This window comes from Pholcus phalangioides, unplaced genomic scaffold (genome assembly GCF_987345545.1).
Source record: "Pholcus phalangioides strain wild (caught in Gottingen) unplaced genomic scaffold, Ppha-v1.0 ptg000039l_1, whole genome shotgun sequence".
NCBI classification, from domain to species: Eukaryota; Metazoa; Arthropoda; class Arachnida; order Araneae; family Pholcidae; genus Pholcus; species Pholcus phalangioides.
In genome coordinates, this window is record NW_028301625.1 from 16,403,149 (window position 1) to 16,425,989 (window position 22,841).

Consider the following 22,841-nt stretch of genomic DNA (forward strand, 5'->3'; position numbering starts at 1 on the left):
AATTATTCGGTAACAGAACAGGAGGGACTCTCTGTTATATGGGCGTGTAATAAATTTCGAGCCTGGTTTTCAGGAGAACCTGTTACTATAGTAACGGATCACAGGGCAGTCGCCTGGTATTTTGAGGCTAAACAATTGAAGGGGAGGTTAAGCCGATGGGCTCAATTACTACAGGAATATCCTTTAAAGTTTGAATATAGAAAAGGTTCGACCATGCAGGCCCCTGATGCCCTGTCCAGAATGCCCGCTGTTGTCACCACTGAAACTGATTTCGAGGAAAAAATTGATAATAAATTATATTTGTTCTCGTTTTTGGATTTACCTGAGTTAATTGTTCAACAGAAAAAAAATTACCAAGATATTATACAGTATTTTAATGATAAATCTGTCGGAAGACAAAAAATTGATGAAAAAATTGAAAAGTATTACCTTTTCGAAAATCAAAAATTGTTTTTTAGATTCAGGAATAAAAAATTGCTAGTAATTCCTCCACCATGTAGAGAGAAATTTTTGACTGAAATGCACATGCATCCCATTTCAGGTCACATGGGAGTCAATAAAACTCTTCAGCGATGCCGACAACGCGCGTTCTGGCCCGGTATGCGTAAAGATATAAAAAAATTTGTCCTGTCCTGTAAAAAATGCCAAACATGCAAATTCGACAATACGAGGCGATGGGGAGGCATGGTGTCAACCTCTGTTGATCATCCAGGAGAAATGGTTGGGATTGACACCATGGGTCCCTTTCCCGTTTCTTCCAGAGGGAACGTGCATCTGTTAGTCGTCGTCGATTATTTCACAAAGTGGGTAGAGTTATTTCCACTAAGACGAATTACGACAAGTGCAGTTGCTAAAAAGTTTGTTCATGAGTACTGTATGAGATATGGCTTTCCAAAAAGATTAGTTTCCGATAATGGTTCTTGTTTTATATCAAACCTTATGAGGGAAACTTGTAAAGTTCTCCAGGTCAAGCAAAGGTTCACAACCCCCTATCATCCTCAATCAAACCTTACCGAGAGATTTAATAAGACAATTAAACAGATGATCTCCTGTTATGTTGGTGATAAACATAAAGACTGGGACAAAAATTTAACCTTTTTTGGTCTTGCTATTAGGTCGGTTCCCTCGGAAACTACGGGTCAGTCGCCAGCTAAATTGTTTCTTGGTAGAGAATTAGTTTTACCATTTGACTGGGCTATGGACATACCGGTTTGGGAAAGGGTGAGTTTGCCCGAAAACTTACTTAAGCAAGTTAAGGAAAATGTCAAAAAACAACAAAGGAGACAAAAAAGATATTATGACAAAAAAAGATTATTGCACACCTTTAATCAGGATGATTTGGTATTAAGGAGAACGCATTTCCGTTCTAGTGCGCAAGGCAATGTTATGGCGAAGTTGAAACCACGATGGGACGGCCCGTGTAGAGTCCTGGAAAAAATTTCACCTATTGTCTACCTGATAGTGGATTTATCCAATGATAATGTCTATAAAGTCAATGCTTGTGACTTGAAAAAATTCGTTAGTAGTGACCAAATCGTTCTTGAGCCTGTCCCGCAGTCACCTGAGAGTAGAGAGGTCCTTGTACAACACACTTCCAGTAATCCGAGTCGACATCATGTTTCACAAACGCCCTTAAATAGTGCTAATTGCACTAACTCTAGTACGTCCTTTAACCGGCAAAATCCCGAGGAGGACACCACTCCTAAGATGGTGAAAACGAATTTCATTAAATCTTCCGTAGGTTACTCTAAGTTTTTGGTTCCGATTCAGAGAGGGTGGCAAAGGGTTCTCGTTAAGAGGAAAAAAGAACCTCGTATTGACGTCTATTATTACTCTCCCGAAGGGACAAAATTCAGAAGCAGTGTTGAAATTTCGCGATACTTACAAAATCGGGATACTGATTTGGCTGTCGATAACTTTTCCTTTAGTGGGAAGTTTAATATACCAGGTGATATGTTAACATAGTTTTTGCAAGTATTTCTGTAAATTAACTTTTTTTAACCTATAGAATTTTTTTTTTTTGGGAAAAATTCTTCCGTGGTGAGGGGGAATGTAACGTATCGGGATCCGATCCCTCTACGTTAATGGTGGTCTTGTCGTTATGTGGGAAATTCCTTCTTATTTTAGACCCCAGGGACCTCTCAGTTACCGGAAACCACCCGAGGACCCACTGGCGAACCGGTAAGGGCCAGAGTGTTCGATTAGTTCGGCAGTCGGCGGGTGGGGTCTTTCGGCTGTCGAACGAGAACGGGCCAGAGGTCGGGCTACTGATGTCCCACATAAATTAATTCCCCTCATGACGACGATGCCGCTATTTTCGTGGAGGGGTTTGATCCAATATATGTATAGTTGGGCGAGGCTTAGCCCAGTTTAAATTATTTTTATCGAAGAACCTCCCGGGGGAGTTGTTGCAAGTCTCGTTGTGCGGATACGAAAATAGTGTTGTACTCACTTATTTTCGGCGGGGGGCTGCAGACCTCCGTCGGAACAATTCATTTCATATTGTTATGTTAGTAATGTTTACATAATCGGGAGAGTCTGATCAGCTCTCCGGATTATGTCATGTTGCCAGATTCCAATGTAATTAAATTGTAATGTTTATAATAGTGACGCATGAATATGCAAATTCGATAATTTTGTTGAGGCGAAAAGGCCATGCGAGGACATGTGGTCCCAAACTTCTTGTAAAAGGGGAGTATAAATTCCTCCCTCTTTGTCTCTCACATTGCGTTCGTCTAATCTTGTTCTGTTCAACTGAAGCCCTCTAGTAGGACGGTTCACCGTCTTACTACCGTATCTATTGGCCTTAGGCTGAATTGTTAAAATGCAATAATCTACATTATTTGAATCCGTTTTCCGGCAGGTCCGGAATCAAAATATAAAACAATCTTCACAGTCAAAGTTCTTCATTGCTGATCGAGGTGGTCCGGCCCTCAACCGAGAGGCCCCCGGAGCTGATCAAGGTGGTTCGGCCCTCAACCGAGAGGCCCCCTGGAGCTGATCAAGGTGGTTCGGCCCTCAACCAAGAGACCCCCCGGAGCTGAGCAAGGTGGTCCGGCCCTCAACCGAGAGGCCCCCAGGAACTGATCAAGGTGTTCCGGTTCTCAACTGAGAAAACTCCTCTGGTATTTACGGAAAGGCTAACAACATCGGATGTCCGATCGCTGCACAGGTTGACTGTTGTTGATCATCAATTGGTGAGCCAGTATCTTTACTGCTAACGTCGAATAGAGGGCTCCAAGATATACTAATCCATTGTTAAAATTAACTAACCCATATAATTGAATAAATAATAATATTTCATGCGAAAGTTTGTTTCTAATCATTTTCCACTTGTCGTTTGCCACTTTATTGCTGGATATTTCGAACCGGGCAAGTAACTCCCATAAGGGACGTTGCAATTTCGATAAAGATATCAGCGAGACGCCATCTAAGCCCGCAAAATCCGATACAAATCCTACGCCTAAAAAGCAGGACAAACCCGGAAAAAAGGGCCGTCAAAGTTCGCCCAAAGAAAAAACAGAGTCCCGCTCTACGGACTTGGTGGAAAATCAATCTACGGACTCCGGGAAAAACTTAGAAAAAATTTCCTCCGATGCAGAGCTGACCTCCGCCAAACCGGCAGCCCAGATGCCGGCCAAGGAAGCTGACCAAGACGGCTCCACAATGATATCCTTCTCGGATGACTCGGCGGCCAGTTCAAATTCGACTTACGATATGTTCGAATTCGCTAAATCTTGCATGGAGGACATTATGAAGTGCGCTTCAAAAAAGGATAAAAGATCAATCCTGAATAAGTTCCTGACTGAAGCAGGGAACATTCTCATAAAATAAGCGACTTCATCTCAATTTAAAAATTATTTATCGGAAAATCTTCTAATTCTTCATTTCCTTTCACCATCTTTTTCTGTCAAAAAATGAAAAATTCTCTTCAAAAAAAAAAAAAAAAAAAAAAAAAACCCTTATTTTACTCAATTCTGAGTTGGAAAAAAAAAAATAATAATATTTTTATTCTTCTCTCACTATCGTTTCCCAACTTTGAAATAATCGATTAATTCTATCTCTAAATTTTCCCTTCTTCTACTAATAGTATCGATTTCAGGTCCAGCCAATGAGAGATGACCAAGACTCCGCAGCCAATCAGATGCGAAGCAGTGGCGTAGCTGAAGAAAAATCGCCTTTCTAGCTTTCTTCACAGCAGAAAGCACTAAAATAATAATCGTACTAAAAATTGGGGTTGTGCCGGCATCTTTTCTGCAAAATTCGTTTAAATTTAACTTAATTTTAACATGACCAGGACCATTTCATTTTTACCCGAACTTGACAACTTTCTTTTTACACATGCACTTTTAATTCACACATACTCTCTTGTCTTTCCCTTCACACGTAGTCCCCGTGGCTACAGTTTGTAAGCCCGCAGATGGTTCCCTTGAACCAGGCCCGGGAGGAAAAGTTTAATTCTGGTCTGGTCTGGTCATAATTGTCTTCCAACATGGAAAGGAGCAGAGCCACAACTAGAGAAAGCAGGTAGGTCTGGTGCTCCGGACGCTGGACCAGAATGTGAGTCGAATTCACCCTTTAACTGCTTCTTCTACATGCAAGGGACGCCGAAATTCCGAATTGCCCCAGGTGACAAAGTATCTAGTTGCGGCCCTGGGAAGGGGTCATCAATTCCCAGAAAGGTTGAAAAAAGATTATTTAAGATACTTCTCTCGTGAAAAAACCATGCTTGGCTCTTACAAAATTTGGCTGGTGCCTAGATTTTTTAATGATTTTTATCGAGCCCTGTATTTATTTATATTTTATGATACAGTGTATATTTCCCCCAAAATCAAATTACATGTCACTTATTTAAGATTTATTTTGCTCTCATATATTGAGTCATATATCAGGTTTTAAATTAGAAAAATAATAATTTTTTTAGTTGCATAAATTTCTTATTAAAAACTCGATTCAAATATTGTCACTTTTACAAGTATGCAAGCCAAATGGAGTTTAAATTTTTCTTAAATAAATTTTAAATATGATTGAAAAAAATAAAACATGGTAAGTTTTATTAATTTATTGATATGTCTAACAGAAAAAAAAGTATTTTATACTACGCTTTATTGATTATAAGTATTAGAGGGCTGCAAAATCTAGATTGTTTTTGAAGATTCTGAATAAATTATCATTAAAGAAAATGTTTAAAATGCATGAATTTATCAAAAATGTGTAGCTATATTTAATATTGCTTACTTTTTCTGTCAGGAAACTGTGCGGAATCACGAGGAACTTTTCCGTTTTCTTGTAATACAACATGTTTTACTAACAGAAGGTTATAATGTACGTGCACAACCGAATGTGGTCCACACAAACCATAAAATACTGTGGAACTGTCTATCTCAACATTTGTGGGGTTTTTTTTTTCAGGGGAAAAACAAGGAGTTTACTTCAAGTGGCTCCAAACACAGCTATTCTTATTTTGCAGAATCGCAAACCTCGTCTAGATTTTTCTTCACCACCGTAATTTCTTTATATTCCAATTAGGATCATCTATGTCGGCGTCCTTCACGGATGGCCATCCATTAAGCACAAAAGCTTTTAAAGCCTTGACCGGCGGCGTCAAGAAGAATGTAGTTTTCAGGATCAGAAGGGGGGTCCCCATATGGACGGATGCCTCCAGGTGACATATTCCCCACATAAGCGACACGCTATACACTCCCCGTCCTTCTAATTAGGAAATGGTGATTGTATTCAGTAAACCTGCATTGAAGCAGCCGAAACTGAACCCTATTGAAATGCTCTTTGTCAGCTGCAGAAGGTGCGGCCCCTTTATCATGGAAAAAAAAAATACATGGAATAAAAAGTCCGCCAAAGCTCCCAGGCTAGAAGCCCTTCTCCAGTATGTGGGAGTCCATGGCCGTGCTTATAGCTCGCTGAGTGCCCCCCCCCCCCGGGAAACACGCCACTAGATGCCACAGACGGGCTGTAACTAGGAGTGAAGATCATTTTATTGTCGGGAAAGGGGGGGGGAAGCATCGAAATACCTCCTTGAGATCGACTGTGATGCCGCAAGATATTTAAAATTTCTAACAGTGCTGCGAACGTAAACAGGGCATGTAAAACCCCCCTCTTTGCGGTCACCGGCTGGACAAATAGAAATTCGTCCGTAAAAAAGAATTGATCGGGAAAGGAGGAACCCTATTAAAACCTTGAGAATAATTCTTCATTTTGAAATAAACACAATTTTTCGAATAACATAAGTAAGAAATACTACATCCTTTTTGGAAAAATTCCCCAATTTAATTTGCAATGGAACATAGAAAAAATTACAGTATTTTCCGATAAATAGAGGTCGCATCCTGTAAAATGGCCGGAAAAAAGTGTTTGTGGAAAAATCGCCACTTTTTTTTTTACATGTCACAGCTTCGTATAAAGGCCCAAACTCACTGTACTGACGTGACGTGATTATTCCGAGTCTAGGTGTGGAAAACGTATCCATGCGATTTTTTTGGGGGGGGGGGAGAGGGGAAGATTGAGCCAGCTCTCCGAAATTAATAAGAGGGGGGGGGGAGTCTCGATCCCATTGGCTTAAAACAAGTTACGACAGGTAATATAAGTTACGACTTAATGCACTTAACATATGACTTAATACAAGTTACGCTTACGACAGGTCCAAGCACTTCCCTGTGAAAAATCGGGGTCCTCGCGAAAGATCTGTCCAACGGCGACAGGATCATTTTAGTCGTGGAGGGAGGGAAGAGTATGTAATTTTTTCACCCTCTCCCCACTAAAAAAAACGATCGAAACGATATTTCTCGTCTTCCACCCCCCCCCCCCACAATTAGCAGTCCCCACAAGAATTCCGCCTGTGAAAACTGCCTTCTTCCCCAGTTCCGGCCCTGGCTACCTAAGTGTTGGAGTACTGGAAACAGGGCTGGGGGGGAGGGGTCGAATGTCTAGGGTGCCGGACCAGAGGGGGGGGGGGACGCAAATTTCACCTTTTAACCTCTCTTCAACATTTATTGAAATACCGTATTTAAAATTTCTATATAAGAGTGCTGCTAACGTAGATAGTTTGAGAATCCCTGATTTATAAGGAGGAAATTTCATATTCCTAGTATTAGAATGCAATGGTACCCGGCTCAGGGGGCTTTGAAATTTTCCATTCATTTCTTATTTTCTTTTTTTTTGTGTGTTAATTTTATTTTACTATTATTTATTTGATTCCCCTCAAAGGCACCGGAACCTAGGAGTGGAGGATATTTGAGCCCAAAAAATTTTGTAAGGTGGTTGAGGCCCCCCCCCCCCAATAGTTTTTAGAAGAACAATGCAGTGCGTCCTCTGTTTCCTGCGTATGTGCTTCATTTCATCCCCGTATATAGGGGACGGCCAGCAACTTTCAGCGCTCTCTCCCCACCCAATGTTAATTTCTTCATGTCAGCGCCTCTGTTGTGAAGAACTTGTTAATAAGCTTAATCATTGTTCACTTTACCTCCTCCCACTTTTTTTCTTTTTTGTGTTGTATCATGTCCCCATCCCCAAAGGTCACACTCAACAAAAGAAGGAAGAGATGCTCTTGAGTTTACCGACAGTGCAAGCAAGAGAAAGGTTCCGCCCCCCCCCAAGTTATCTACACTGGTGCCTTCAGGCACCACTCTGGGAGGACGCAATTTAGGATGAATGGATGCTGGATTGATTCGGAGATAAGACTACTATTGTCACAGAACAAGTGCGTTGAGATTCTGAAGAAAAGTAAAAAAATAAAATTACGAGCAGATGGATTTCTACTATTTAAAGAAATTTTTTGTCAAAAATTTTTTTCTGAGCCAAGTGTGAAAAACTTATCCACTCGAATTTTTGGGGGGGCCGAGCCGGCTCTTCTAAAATGTTGGGGGGGGGGGGGGGAGCTCGGGCCCATGGGCCGGATACAAGTTTACGCCTATGTTCTACCCCCACCCCCAGTCAAATTTTGTTGTAAAGGGGCTTGAAAAATGTTTCGGCATCGGTCCTCAAGATCTGTTATGAATGGGCATTTAGAATGTGCTTTTTTCCCCAATATTTTTCAAAAAAACATTGGGGGGGGGGGCTAAAAGTTATTGGTCCTCCCGCATATACCAGACTCAAACGTGTACGAAGGAGAGGAAGAATGCATTGCACAATGGTTTTTTTCAGTAATTACTGGGAGGCTCAGTCCCCTTACAAAATGTATTGCGGAGAGGGGGGGGGGCTCAAATGGCCTCAGCCTCTAGGTTCTGGCACCTATTCTTTATAGAGTGTAATTTATTTCGGTTTCAATATCATTGCTTCCCAATTTTCAACCTTCCCCCTCCCCCCACCATGCATCTTTGGGCATATTTTCATGTTGGCGCCATGGCCGTCCTCCGGTCGCAGTGAACAAAAGAAGAGACACTCAGTTTTTGCCACAGGCAAAGAAGAAAGAGCCCCCTCAACACCTCAAAGAATCTTCCTCTCAGCCGTGCCTTCTGGCAGTAAGGATTGGAACCGATGGAGGGTGCAATTGGGGATTGAACGGCAGGGAAGAAATGAGATAAACGTATTGTCATGGAACAAGAAAGACAAAGACCATCCAGATTTTTTAAAAGAACTAAAATTTTGTGCAGATTGTTTCCATTAACTAATTCATAATTAGGGCAACTTTTGGTTAAAAAGAAATTTTCATCATTGCAAAATGAATAAGCCATATTCATACGAATTTTTGGGGGGGCTGAGCCGCGTCTTCAAAAATGTTGGGGGGGCTCAGGCCCATGGGCCCTATAGAAGTTTACGCCTATGAGTAGAGAATTTTTACAGACAGATAGGGATTTTTTGTGATTTTCGTAAAAATTTGGGAGATTTAGAAACTTTTCTGGAGGTCGAGAGATTAAACTAAAATTCGGGACTCTCTCAGAAAATACTGGAAATTTGGCAGCTATGATTTGTCATTAATTTATGAGACAACGCCCTCGAGAGAAACTTTTGTGAAGAGCGATACCACATCAAAGCTGACCATACGAGTTGATGGAGATAATTGAAGGTTCTTTATTTTCTGGACGAAGTGTGTTGAATCTCTGATGTGTGTGTATGTATATATATACATTGGCGTACGCAAGGGGGAGGGTTTGGGGTTCTAACCGCCCCCCAAGCTGAGATTATAGTATTATTTTGCAGGAAAAAACGTGAACCCCCCAAGAAAAAAAACTGAAACCCCCCCCTCGAGAAAATTCTGCGTACGCCTATGTGTATATATATTTGTAGTAACAACATGAATAGGCACAGAGCTAATGTAATTCATTTGGGGGTTTGGTTGACACAATCACATTTTGTCTCATTGATGACCTTGCAAATGTACTTGACAGATACAGATAAAAACTTGTAGACAAAAAAATGAATGATAATGGCTAGTATAGTAAAATTGTAACTTGCATACTTCAAAAAAATTTCCAGCATGCTGCACCAATAAGGAATTAGAATCAGGTTTGTTCTTGCAGAAAAGTACATATATTTCAAACTTTTGTGCCTGGTAAGTAATGAAAAGTACAGATTTTCAAAATATGATTTACAACATTAGATGAAAAAAACAATAATATACAAAAAATAAAACAAACTTAAAGCATGTTATACAGCGTGTCTACTGCATACTGAAATGTAAATACGGAAATGTGATTCATGTTTGGTTACTAGTGTATGTGTCTCACACACAGCCTTCACTTTTTGTTATTAATTTTTCACTCAGACAGACAGTCTAGTAATAAGAAATCCTTGCTGCTGATCCTATGTGGCATATATAGAAAAGAATTTAAATTACTAAAAGTAGTGCCTTTATTGCTTCATAGAAGATATGCCAATGATACATTTGTATTATCAGGTTCTAAAGGTAACATTAGGACAGTAGTTACTTTTTATGAATAACTATAAAATAACTATTCTATATTTATTGCATGATAATTTTTCATGACATTAAATCCCACAAATACAGTTCAAGGGTGAATTTTGAACAAACAACTAACTAGCATTGCTGCCTGTATTAGTAACCAAACAAAACAAAGCTTCAGAAAAATTTTTGGAAATTTTTCTTTATGTTGGCAGGGGAAATGTAACGTATCGATGGGCCGCCGGCGTAAAAGTCTGAAATTGTTTTTCATCGACAGCAGTGGTCTTATGGTGACGATCAAGGCTGATCGTCATGTTGCCGGCCTGCAGTCACATGCAAATGAAATGAGCTTGAAGCCGATTGGCTAGGTTAGACACGTGCGGCCGGGAGTTTCCCCTTTAAATATCAGCTCTACGTTGTCACCTCTCTCTTCATTTGTAGTACCCATTCAACTAAAACCCTCCAATTGGGCAGTTGTCTGCCTTACAACCACTTCATTTGGCGTTAGGCTGGGAAATTATCCAATACTTTGCTCATTATGTGATAGTTCAATTGTCTAAATCTGTTTCCTGGCAGGTTCGGAATCGAAAAATGTTTCATTTTCATAGCTGAAAAACCTTCACTAAGTGACGTTGGATGAAAAATAACAAAGGAGCTGGCCTCGTGAAGGGTATGTGAAATAAATCTTGCTGATCCGACCCTCAACCGAGAGGCCCCCTCAGGTGCTGACCCGGCTGGGCTACACTGAAAAGACTTCCTACATCGAGTGTCCAATTGGCAGATAATGGACATATAAATTGACTGATTATTGACTGACCACAAACCAGTGAGATTATACAATTCTGTCAATATTGATTCGAGGGTTTTTATGTGTTGAAAAATCTAATATTTGATTTGTGTAACATTAGTCCGAACTTAATAAATAACATTTTCATGCAAAAGTTGAGTAGTGTTAATTTTCCACTTGTCGTTTGCTTCTACAAATTACTGGATATTTCGAACAGGGCAAGCAACTCCCACAAGGGACGTTGCTACCTCTCTATTGAGGGTCGGATCAGCTCCAGGGGGCCTCTCGGTTAAGGGCCGGATCAGCAAGATTTATTGCACATACCCTTGACGTGACCCTTGTTATTTTTCGTCCGAAGTCACTTGGTGAAGGTTTTTCAACTATGAACATAAAGCAACTTATGATTTCGGACCTGCCAGAAAAAGGATTTAGATAATTGAACTATCACGTAACAAACAAACTATTGGGTTTTAGTTGAATGAGTACTACAAAGGAAGAGAGGTGACAACGTACGGCCGGTATTTAAAGGGAAAATCGTAGCTGCACGTGTCTAACCAAGCCAATCGGCTTCCAGGTCATTTCATTTCGATGTGATTGCAGGCCAGTAACACCACGATCGGCCTTGATCATCGCCATACGATGTAACAATACTCATAGAGCCCAGCGGAAAACAATCCTATTCTAGTCATTTTTATATACAATTTGTCTTACCTTCGAGTTCACGGTTGATTAAATTTGTGATATTTTAATTTTTCATAGTCCAAAAGAATGTGCGATCCTGATCGCGCCAATATTTTTGAAGTATTGTTGTTGTCATTTTTATTTTGTGAAAGTTCCTATAAAAAATCTATTATCGTTTCTTTATGCACATTGGAGATGTTTATATTTTCCTATTGGTTGTAAACTGATGTACATTTCTTTGCGATGGTCTGTCCCAGGAGTTGGATCGTACCGCACTTCCCTTTCAGGTATAAATATCCGGAGTCACGATCGTCACTTCTCATTTCATCTCTGTCTCAATTCCGCATTCACCACTACTTCACTTGAGGTGGTCGCCTCTTGGTGAATCGTCTAATTTGTTCAGTTCGGAGAATGAATTAACTTGTTTCATTAGTACGTCCCCAGCTGGTTTCGGATCTCATCATGCCTCCTCTCTAGTCATCCGTTGTCACCACCGTCGTCCCGGTTCCTGTCATCGCTCATCCGTCGTATGGCTTAGCATAGAACAACGCTTCCGATTCTGACCACTGATCGTCACTTCGGCTCTAGCCGTTGCATCTGCAGCTCTCACAGTCACATGAATCCTCGTCTCGGGTCGTGACCTTCGCTCGCTCCTGTCAAGGTCAATGACACGATGGCTCATTTAATTCAGGAAAGATTGTCAAACTTCTGTCGCCGGGCTATATTGATGAGTCACTGAACTTACACGGGGATAGGTATAAATTTGAGAAATATTTTTGTGATAATTTTGTTAATCGTAACCTACGTAATTGTTAAAAGTGTGTTTTAATAAATTTACTTATGTTTAAATCTGGAAATTCTCTTGAAATCATTTGTCTCTCTTACTGTGTGTCGACTGCACCAATTTCGCCAGATTAGAATCCTCGGTGGTTATGCTGGGTTGTCGCAACGACCACCACTGTCGATGAAAAACAACAAAAAGTAAACATTCATGTATTTATGTAATGACGATTTCAGACTTTTATGCCAGCGGCCCATCGATACGTTACATTCCCCCTGCCAACAGAAAGAAAAATTCTTAGGAATTTTTGAAGCCCCGTTTTCCTAACAATCCACTACCCGAAGAGAAAAAAACCTGTCAAATACATGATATCAACAATTCAAAAAATTAAACCTGCATGAAATACTATCAAATCTTGCATGACATACATTTTATACACTCAAAATTATCAAATCCCGCATGAAATCCCAATACAAAAACACATAATATTTATAGGGCCCCACCAACCTTCTGAAAACCTCAAAAAATTTCCTCACTATCTCAACACATGAAATCTCAAACAATATATCCCCAAAATACATGAAATATACTATCCCCTCCAAAATACCTGAAAAAACGACAACGCTCATCCACATCGGGCTCACATGGTCAATGATTATCTGGAAATGATCATATTCGGCATATGGATTGGCCAGCCAGATCTCCTGACCTAAACCCTATGGACCATGTCTAGGACGCTCTTGGGAGGGCTATTGCATCTTGCCATCATCCTCTGAGAACCATCCCGGAACTGAAAACTGCATTGCTGCAGGAGTGGGATTGCCACAGGAACTTTTTAACTGCTTCGTGTCCAGTATGCCGTTGCGCTGTGTGACCTGTCTGTGTGAGAGGGGACCATACCCCCCATTCCCCTTATGACTCATTTTCGGTTCAATCTCGCAGCATGGATTTTGGACATTCCTACAATGATGAGCTTTACTGACAATCATACATGCATACTATGACTTTCATATGGTACATGTCTTTCTCTGTTATATAACTGTGTATTCGTACCAAATTTCATTAAAATCTGTCCACTAGTTTTTCAGAAATTCGACGTAATGTGCTAATTCTCTAAATTTTGCACGTGAGTGTAGTAAAAACAAATGGTCCTGAAGTAGATCCTTGAGGAATTTCTTTCTTTATGGACATCGTGTAACATTATGACCTAGGATCCTTCGAGGATCCTGGAGCTTGTCGTATTACCTTCCTCTCCCGATCTTAGGGTCTCTGGGATCCCACAGAGAGTCGTCATCTAACTCTGTATAAAGAATATGAAAATATTATTGTGCAATATCAAATTGTGATAAATATTTGCAATATAATTACACAGGAAAGATGTGCAATGTTTTTACCTTCATGCCATCTGTGGACCGTGGACCATGTTATGGTTAATAGCTTCATGATAAAAATCAATGTACAATAGGCTTAGTGTTGTGGACCCTGGCCAGGTCTTCAATGTTTATTCCTTCTATGTTGCCAACTTCCATGTCAAAAGATGAAATAGTGTTTTATTCCATATAATATGCAAATGAGTTTTTCTGTTTGAATATGTTAAGTTTTTACAGGCTACTGATCCTGCTGTCTGATTAGATCTTGGTATGGGAAGATTCCCTTTTAAGGTCACCAGTATGCTGAGAACGATGGATAAAAATTATACACACAACGATCTAGTTAGTAAGGCGTTTTGCCCTAAATAGGCATGCTCTGTGTATCACCCTTTCCGTCTCAATGTTTTGGTGATTTGACAGTCTAGATATACTGGCTTAGGGCCCCCTTTGGCTCTTGCTCCTGTCAGCCATATTCAAATCACACGAGCTTGATGGGGTGCTAGAGGTCTCGCTGAAACTCCAACCCATCATCCGTCCAGAAATACAGTTCACGTGGAGAAAGATCTCGCTCATGACAGCAGGACTGAGCTGATGCAGTCATAAACCTCGACCACCTGGGACACGTGCCAGTGATACTCGTGCAGTTGAAGAAAAGAGATGTTGAGATGGAAACATGCTGAACCTCGTCTAACAGATTGACAGATCTATGAGCGATAATCAATTAATGTGCAATATTTAACTAAAGTTAAGAACTCTAAAAAGTTGTTGTATTTATGATACTCCTTTAACAGGTTGAAAGTTCAAAAAAATGTAAAAAACTTAATGTTGTAATAAATCTTACTAGAAGAAAGAAAATTGTGCATTTCATTGTTGTCATTTGCAAATGCTAATTCTATATTGGGTAACAAAAAATAACTAGGAATGTACTGTGAATAGGTACAATTGGAGTACTAATGTATTTAGCACATTTAACTCTCTGGATCCTGTTCTTAAAGTATGATACCTCTAATTCAATACAGTTAAAGTTTATTAAGTAAAATGATATGGTCAATGCTGTCAAAACATTTCCATATATCCAGGAAGATAGCAATTGTTTTATTTGATTTGGCTATATTATCAACAACCTAGTTGCTAAATTCAAGAAATGCAGTTTCCGTATTTCTATTTGGAAGAAACCGATGTTGGTTGTTTGAAAAGAAATTATCGGCATTTAAATATGAAAATAGTTTGCCTCTCATAATTGTTTTAATAATTTTTGATTACATGCAAAGAACCAAAATGGGTCTATTGTTCAAGTCTTTTTTGACACTTGCTTTATAGATTGGGTTATGACTACATTTTTTAATAAATGTAAAAAGATTCTATTTTTCAAACTATCATTAATAAGCCTGGAAAATAGCTGTAGAACATTATCCGGGATATGTTTCCAAACTGTTGCATTAAATCAATAAGGAATTACTGAAATTTTTAAATCATGTAGGATTTTTTTTATCTCAGCAATATCCAAGGAAAAGAGAAAAATAGAGTTATTTTTTTGATGTTTTGATTATATTGTTTATAAAAGCATTATATCCGAAACTTTTCTATTTAATGAGACATTAATAAAGTGTGAGAATTGAAATTATTAACAAGGTTTTGAGGTTCAAGATGATCAGAGAGAATATTTGTTTTTTGTGTAGCACTCTCAGTATAATAGTGACAAATTTCCAACGTTCAGCATTACTCTGATATTTAGTACATTCTGTTTAATAGTAATTTTTCTTAGCAATTCTAATTTTTGATTTAAATACGGATGTTGTATTTCTGTAAGCTGACTCAACTGAGGCTTCATAAGGGAACTTTTTAGGAACTTCAGAAACAGTTTTTTTTTATTAAGCAACGAATTTCATTAGTATATAACACAGGGTTTCCCATCACTTCTTATAGAAGCACTACTCACACATCTGGAGTAATTCTGAACAATTGTGTGTGAAATAGAAAGATAGTGGTCGAAAACAAGTCCATTATGTATACGAGTTACCAGTAACTTTGTTATTGTAACTTTCAATCAAGTAGTGATCGCTAATATCAGGTTAGATTATGGACAATACTAAATTATGTCAAATGAATTACGTTAAATATATGTGATTGATACAAGTACCAGATATTTATATTGTACCAAGTATCTATATTGAGACAAACATTTAGGGCAAAAGATCGGCCTATCATCTAATGGAATGATATTTGCATAGGTATCCACACCTAAAAATGTCACAGTAAGCTGACACTGTTCATCAGTCTGTTAGAGGTCCGCTATGCAGTGGTATGGGGATCATGATGGATTCACAACATGAGGACTGAGGTTTGAACCCCCACTGACTGCATTTTACTGGTAGCTGAAGTTGATTTGATTTTCTGTGGTTTTCCAACTTCAAGGCATGAATATACAAGCTGATCTCCTATTTGAAAAAGTTTCTCCACAGAGAGCGATCAGGCCCAAAACATTATAAATTCACGCATGAAGCATGCAAAAAATAACCTGCTGAGTTGTCATCTCCTGAGTCTTCAGATAGCAACACTACACTGAACACATAAGCATTCCTCAGAAAAAATTTTAACCTCAGTTATACAGCACATTCCGACATGTTCCCACTTGTTAGAAATTCCACAGAAGAATATGAGGGAGGTGGACATGGGGTCAAGTAATGGCGCATGTGAGGAGAAATTTCTGGCCTGCTTACTCAAGCAGTAGTGACTGTACAAAGAGCATCCATTGGTATAAGAACACGGAGCTAGCAGATGTTTATTTAAAGTATGGAATGGCTGAGGGGGATGGACGAGCCACTCAACGAATTCATTGAGAACGCTCCCCACACAGACATGTACTGGGACACTATTTGTGTTTGGGCATCAAAATTTATATGAATATGTAGTATTTAGAGTTATCTAGTACTCAATTTGTAATAATTATATACAATAAGTGCTTTTCTACTAATCACTATGTTGTGTCACTTAAGTTTCTTGTGCCCGTTTCCACTTTTCTGTGACATATCTAGTGACGGGTTTCTGTGAAATTCTCATTCCTTTAGATATCTGCTTTTCCTAAACGTTAGTCCTAGTATTTTTGAGACATCCTGAAAAAATTATCTGAAGACAGCACTCATACAGTGTAAAAATTCATTAGAAAATTTGTAGTTTTTGTGTGCATGTGTTATTTACCTTTATTTCTTTATTGTGTTATGTTGTATGCCTTGAACGCAACATTAATATAGTTTTTGTACACTGGGTGACCGATTTTCACTTGATTTTTTTTATGAATACATTTCATGAGCTAGATGGAACCCCATTTGAGGGTAATATTTGGCCCATGGCCCAAATGTTGTACACCCCTAGTTTACATAATCTTTTTGGGTAAAAAATTGCTTGCCTGTGTTACAGACTGTCATTTTTAACAAAAAGAAATCACACAGAACTAAGTCTGAACTGTTTGATTGATGTAGCACTAATGTATGCTGATCCATCAACAAGTGTGACACCCATCAGCTCATGACATCACTGAGAAAAATATTATAGTGGAAAATGTTTATCATCACTGTTGATTCTCCCACTCAGGCACTTCCTATTTATTCATGGGTTCTCATTCACAGCAGTTTGTGCAAAAGCATTTTGAAAGGGCCACTGCTGTAAGAGGTCATCTGCTTTGATGTTCATTTCTCAGATATGTTCTGCCATTGTAAAATTCTGTAAATGATTCCAAAATGGTATTTCATGAGATTAGTAAAGTCTGCAGAGAGATATTTTATTACCAAACACTTGCTTAGAATTTAGTAATAAGGCTGTGACTCTTTTAGCAACTCTTTTAGTAGAATTTAGTAATGAAGGCTGAACACCATTTTTAGGGGTGCAATGGATGTTTCAGGATTGAGCAAGGCTGGCATGAGATATTTAAAATTGTATTTTGAGGTGTCATATGAGATATGGGAATCTATCATCATATAGATTACTAAACTTTTACTGTTCACTGTGTTTTTTAGAATAAGATTAGAGTTTCAATACATCTTGCTGCAACTCTGTTCCATATTATCTCCAAGTACTTTAGAACCACTGCAAAATGCCATGAAATGGCACTAATAATATAGTATTATAGTGTGATATAATTAATACTATATTATATCATACTGTATTAATTGGGATAATCTCTAAAATATCCCATGACTGTGTGCCATGAAAATGACTAAGGGCCGTATTCACCGACATGGTTTAAACTGTAATCACAATTTTTTGATAATAGATCGACACGGATTGGTTAAATTCATGTTTTTAACCAATCTATGTTGATCTCTTATCCAAAAATTGTGACTACAGTTTAAACCATGTCCGTGAATACGGCCCTAAAACAGCTGAAATAACATAAGATAAACAGCAATATATTAATAAGTCAATAACAAACTCAAGTATTTACTTACATATGTCACAAAACAATGACCAACATCTTCTGGCATGGCTTCATATTTTTCTAACTCTTTCAGAAAAATTCTACATTAATGAAGAAAAAAATCTTGGATTTTTCAAAGCTTAACAAAATATGATAAAGAAAATTTATCACAGTGCAAATGTATCAAGATGTTTGTTTTAAACTGTCAATATGAATTGTTTTTGAGAACCATCACTTTACACCGGCAGTTCTCAAAGTATGTTCTGCAGAGCACTTAGGGCTCTGCATACACTTCCCAGAGGCTCCACAATCACTCCGAGAAAAATAAAATAAACTGTGTAATAGTTATGTACTTTCATAACATTAAACACATACTGTCAGAATTTTGTTCATTTTCAAATGAAGAGCCGTTTTGGAGAGTTATTACTAATACAGTATTTTAAAGTTCAAATAGAAACAACTTCTGATATGGTCATCCCCTTTTATGGGCAAGATTTTTTTTTCTCCAGCAAGTGCCCGCAAATGAGGGGTTTTAACCCACTAATTAAATTTTCAAAGGATATGTATTAAATATGATCCAGCAAAGCTTTTGACAATATTATACAATTTCTTTCTCCTAATGCTGGGTAATGATGCAATGTATTGAAGTGGGACTTAGAAGAACTCTTGCGGATATACATATAACTTTTAGCATTGCCAAATCAGCATTTATCAACTGGCTGGTCACTGTTCAATACAGGGCTCAAATAATTTAATGGAAAATTCACAATTAAATTTTTCATTTTTATTTCTTGATTACATATTCTGTGCATATTTTAAAATTACAGTAAAACTTTTGAGTACAAGACATCTATTTTCAATTTGGGAGTGCTTTGCAATATCAGAAAAATTTCCTTGATGATCTAGCAATATCTTGCAACACGTAGATCAAAGTTTCCTATAGTCTGTATTTTGCAAGTGGTTTCTGGGCTATTAAGCCCTGATCTAGGACATTTTCTTCCTAATGTTTTGCCCACATCTGTAGCAGGCATCTTCTGGGGTTAAACGGACGTAGGTTTCAGCAACAAGTAAGAAAGGCCTTGTACATCAAGTGTCATCAACGTATTCTCTACATGCACTTCTGAGGCTTCATCGCAGCAGAAAAAACACATTGGTTGGCTTATGTGAAAGTGTTGTGCTCTGATTGGCTGTGTGTGACGTCGAGTGGCGATTGGCTGTTGAGGTCATTTCCTCTCTGGTTCTCATCACACGAACATGGAACCCGATAAACGCCCTGCCATGCAAAAGATCTGAGAGACCCACTTTGCATGGCAGGTGTTTACTGGGTTCCATTTTCATGTGGAAAAGTATACATAGGAACAACAAAAAGTACTGCTACAAGAATAAACGAACACCAGAGAAGCTGCCATCTAGGAAACAGAGAAATGTCAGCCATTGCAGAACATATGTGGGAAACCGGTCGCAAAATTGAATTTGAAAACACTGAGGTAATATCGTCCTAGTTACACTACCATGCTCATCTTCATAGGGAAGCCATTGAAACATTCAAGCACCATAACATAAATCAAAAGGAGACAAGGGTCCCATTATTTCAGTGGAGCAGAGAGCCAAGATGTGCCCCCGATGAGAGCCAGAGAGCAAATCCAGAAATCACTTGAAAGTCATTGAACGCCAGCCATGAAAGCCTCAGACAATACTTTTTCCTATAGTCTGTTCATCGTTAAATGTTCAGCGAAGAGAAGGGTATCTGAAGATGATGTCACTCTCCGCTATCCATACAAAGGCTGATACAAAGATATATTTTGGAAAGAGAGAAAATTCAACTGCCCCTGTGGGGAATAAAACCTACATACTTTCACTTGCCAGGTGAACACCCTAGACCACTAGACTACAGAGGCAACGAATATCTCAATCTTTCCTTGGAGCTCGTGTGCATTAAACGGGACTGTACATGGACGGTCACACCTAACTCAGGCCACAGCTCATAATTGCTGAAAGAGCCACCCCAGATGGTGGTCACCAAAAAGTACAGGATTTAAACAATTACATTGAGTTCGCTAATCAAAGATCAACAAAAGATCATTTGTGTGGCAAGTGATTCCACAGGCATTCCACTATCCCAAAAATATTTTATATAAGCAGAATTAGCGTAAATTTTTATCCTATATCAATTCTATGGAATCTTATACTTACCAAAATTTTGTGATGAAGTAAACAAAAATAAGTGATTTATTTTTTAAATCATTAATCAATGTAGAAAATTAATACATTTTTATTTCCTGTACTTTTTTTGATTGTCTCTCCCATTTATGAACTCTGAACTATATAAGACAATCATTTTTTTTTGTATTTAAATATAATTTTATGCTTGTATGTTTCCTGTGGAAAAAAATTCTTTTGGATTTCAAAAACTGCACTCAAATTTCTGAACAATGGTATTTTTTTTTCATTATTATAGTTATCACTAAAATTATCATGCAATATTTGTATATGTATTACGTCACATGCACAGAATAATTTTTCTCAATGAGCTTGGCGAGAATTGGCCATAGTGCTGATGCAGTTTTCTAGTAGCTTTCCTTTCCCTGCAAACTCAACCACAAATGAACTACAGATGAGAACTGGTCTATAAGAGTGTTTGAGAGTATTCATGTTGTCTGTAAAGCAGTATATGACCACAGCTAAAAAGCAGACAGTTCACTTTCTCGCAATGCTGGCAAGGCTGTCTTAACCTTTCTCCGCAGCATAGCAGAAACTACTAAACCCACAGTAAAGTTGCATATCCTTTTTTATGAAGTAGGCTTTCTTTTGTAGTGTCCGTGAATTAGAAATATGAATATAATATAATAATATATTAAATAAATTCATTTTAAAAAAATCAATTTTACATTGCTCTCCCATCCAACATCACTGTACATTTTGAAAAGGATTGTTTTACTGCACACACAGACACTAACCTGTTACTGTATAAATGTGGAACATGTATTAATAATAATAAGATTCATATAAATAAGATTTAACTGTGACATTTCGCTTGCAATTGGTTCTTATACATTTTAATATTAAAATGTATACAATTACTGTGTAAAAGTGATATACTGATGGGTACGCATAATCACCAATAGTCTCAGATAAAGAAAATTTGATTAAATTTCATTACATTTACCACTTTTAGCAGCAATTATGCACAATTCCCAAATAGAGGTGGGAAGTCTGATAATTATGGAAAAATTTATATACAACCTTCCTTCTCTTTTTTAAACAAATTATTTTTACCCACACATAATACCTGCATTACACATATTTTGCAATAAAAATTAAATTAAAATAAGTGTGAAGAAAATAAAAACACATTTAAAACAAGCGTTTACATGAGATTGGGGGGCAACTTGTTGAACTGGATAGAATCGTGGTTGAGAGATAGGTCACAACGGGTTATGGGGAATAGGAATTGGACAGGTGTGAAGAAAGGAGTCACTAAAGAAAGTGTCCTTGGGCCTATAATTTTTTTTCTTTCACTTTTTATCAAATACACTCAATTGAAGTATCGATGGGAATGCCAGAACTCACAGATGATGATAAAGCTAACTGGGGTAGTGGGGAATCGAAGCTATGGGGAGATGCTCCAGACAAACTTGAATATGACTGCAGCATCATAGGCTAATGAACGGAGCATGACATATAGTGTTGATAGGTCCATGGTCGCTCATTATGGTTTAAACAACCCATACCGTTACCACTTATGAGGTGAACGGTATTATCCTGGATGCAACTGGGGTCACTGATTTGGGAATTCTCACTGATGAATGGCTCAAGTTTTTTGAACAATAGAAAATTGTGCAAATGGAATTGCTTACCTTTGGGGGTTGTGAATTCTAGCACAATTGACAAGTTTAAAAAAAAGTATGATAAACATAGTGGGATAAATTGAGAAGCTATCCATACTCAGAATAAGACAACCATAACCTTTTTATAGGCAGTGTATTATATATTTTATAAATTATTAGTTTGTTCTTTTGTGATATGCACATGCTTTTATATTGGGTTGCTGGTTTGGTTATATTTGACAAATATTTTTATGGGTATCTTTTTTTAGCCACATTATTGGGCATTTTGTCTGTTGTGGCCTTTGTATTTGTATAAAATAATTTTTCTCACCTATTATGAAAGTCATATATATCTGTCATGTTGCCAAAAAGCATCTCTCCCTTGTTTTGCAGTCCTGGTGGCACATAACCTATATTGTTCATCTCAGCCATGTATGTGTTGATGCACGTTTCAAGATCTTTCACATAAGATCTCTCAGTTTGCAGTAATTCTGCCATGATGAATCTAAATCATATGAAAAATACTGATTAGCTGTTTAGCAGCTAGAAAGATTAGTTATTAAATTATTATTTTTTATCAGGATCTGCAATAAATTAAAATCAGTACTTATGAATTATGCTACATATATTCACGAGTTCCAATGCTTTTTATTAACTGACTGGTGGTCCCGGATATATTTTCACATGTGAACTTTTCGACTTACAATCGGTCTTGGCATAAATATACTGCTTTGCTTTTCCCCCAAACAAAGAATCATTAAGCTGGCTTAGCACATACGCCCCTCTCTTTTCTCCAAAAAAAACCCTATTGTACTCGCAACAGTGCTGGGCATTGGAAACCAGCAAAATGACTTCTACCTACTTGTGGGGGACAGTTTTCAATCAACTTAACAGATACAGACGTTTAACGAGTACGTCTTCAATAGTCAGTTCAAAGAAATTGTTATCCTTTTATAAATGAAGAGGAACTTTCAGAAAATATAAAGAATTCTGTTCGTTATAGCAACAAATGCCCACCTAAAAGGCTCATTTTTAGGTTATTATAGAAATATTTTTGTTGCTCGATTGTAAGAGATTCACTTTTCTTTTGGCATGAAAGTCAAGTTATAGCGTATTATATCTCAA

At 38.0% G+C, this 22,841-nt stretch overlaps 1 protein-coding gene across 1 annotated transcript in view; it reads right to left on the reverse strand.

Moving 5' to 3' along the window:
* Positions 1–22,841, reverse strand: part of trio (trio Rho guanine nucleotide exchange factor) — a 342,911-nt gene that overhangs the window by 150,442 nt on the left and 169,628 nt on the right. Inside the window, exons 27-29 of the mRNA XM_089254104.1 lie at positions 22,048–22,221; positions 17,921–17,990; positions 9,413–9,502 (exon numbers count right to left, since the gene is read on the reverse strand). Of these exons, the coding sequence (XP_089110230.1) occupies positions 9,413–9,502; positions 17,921–17,990; positions 22,048–22,221 (334 nt within the window). The remainder of the gene's footprint in view (positions 1–9,412; positions 9,503–17,920; positions 17,991–22,047; positions 22,222–22,841) is intronic.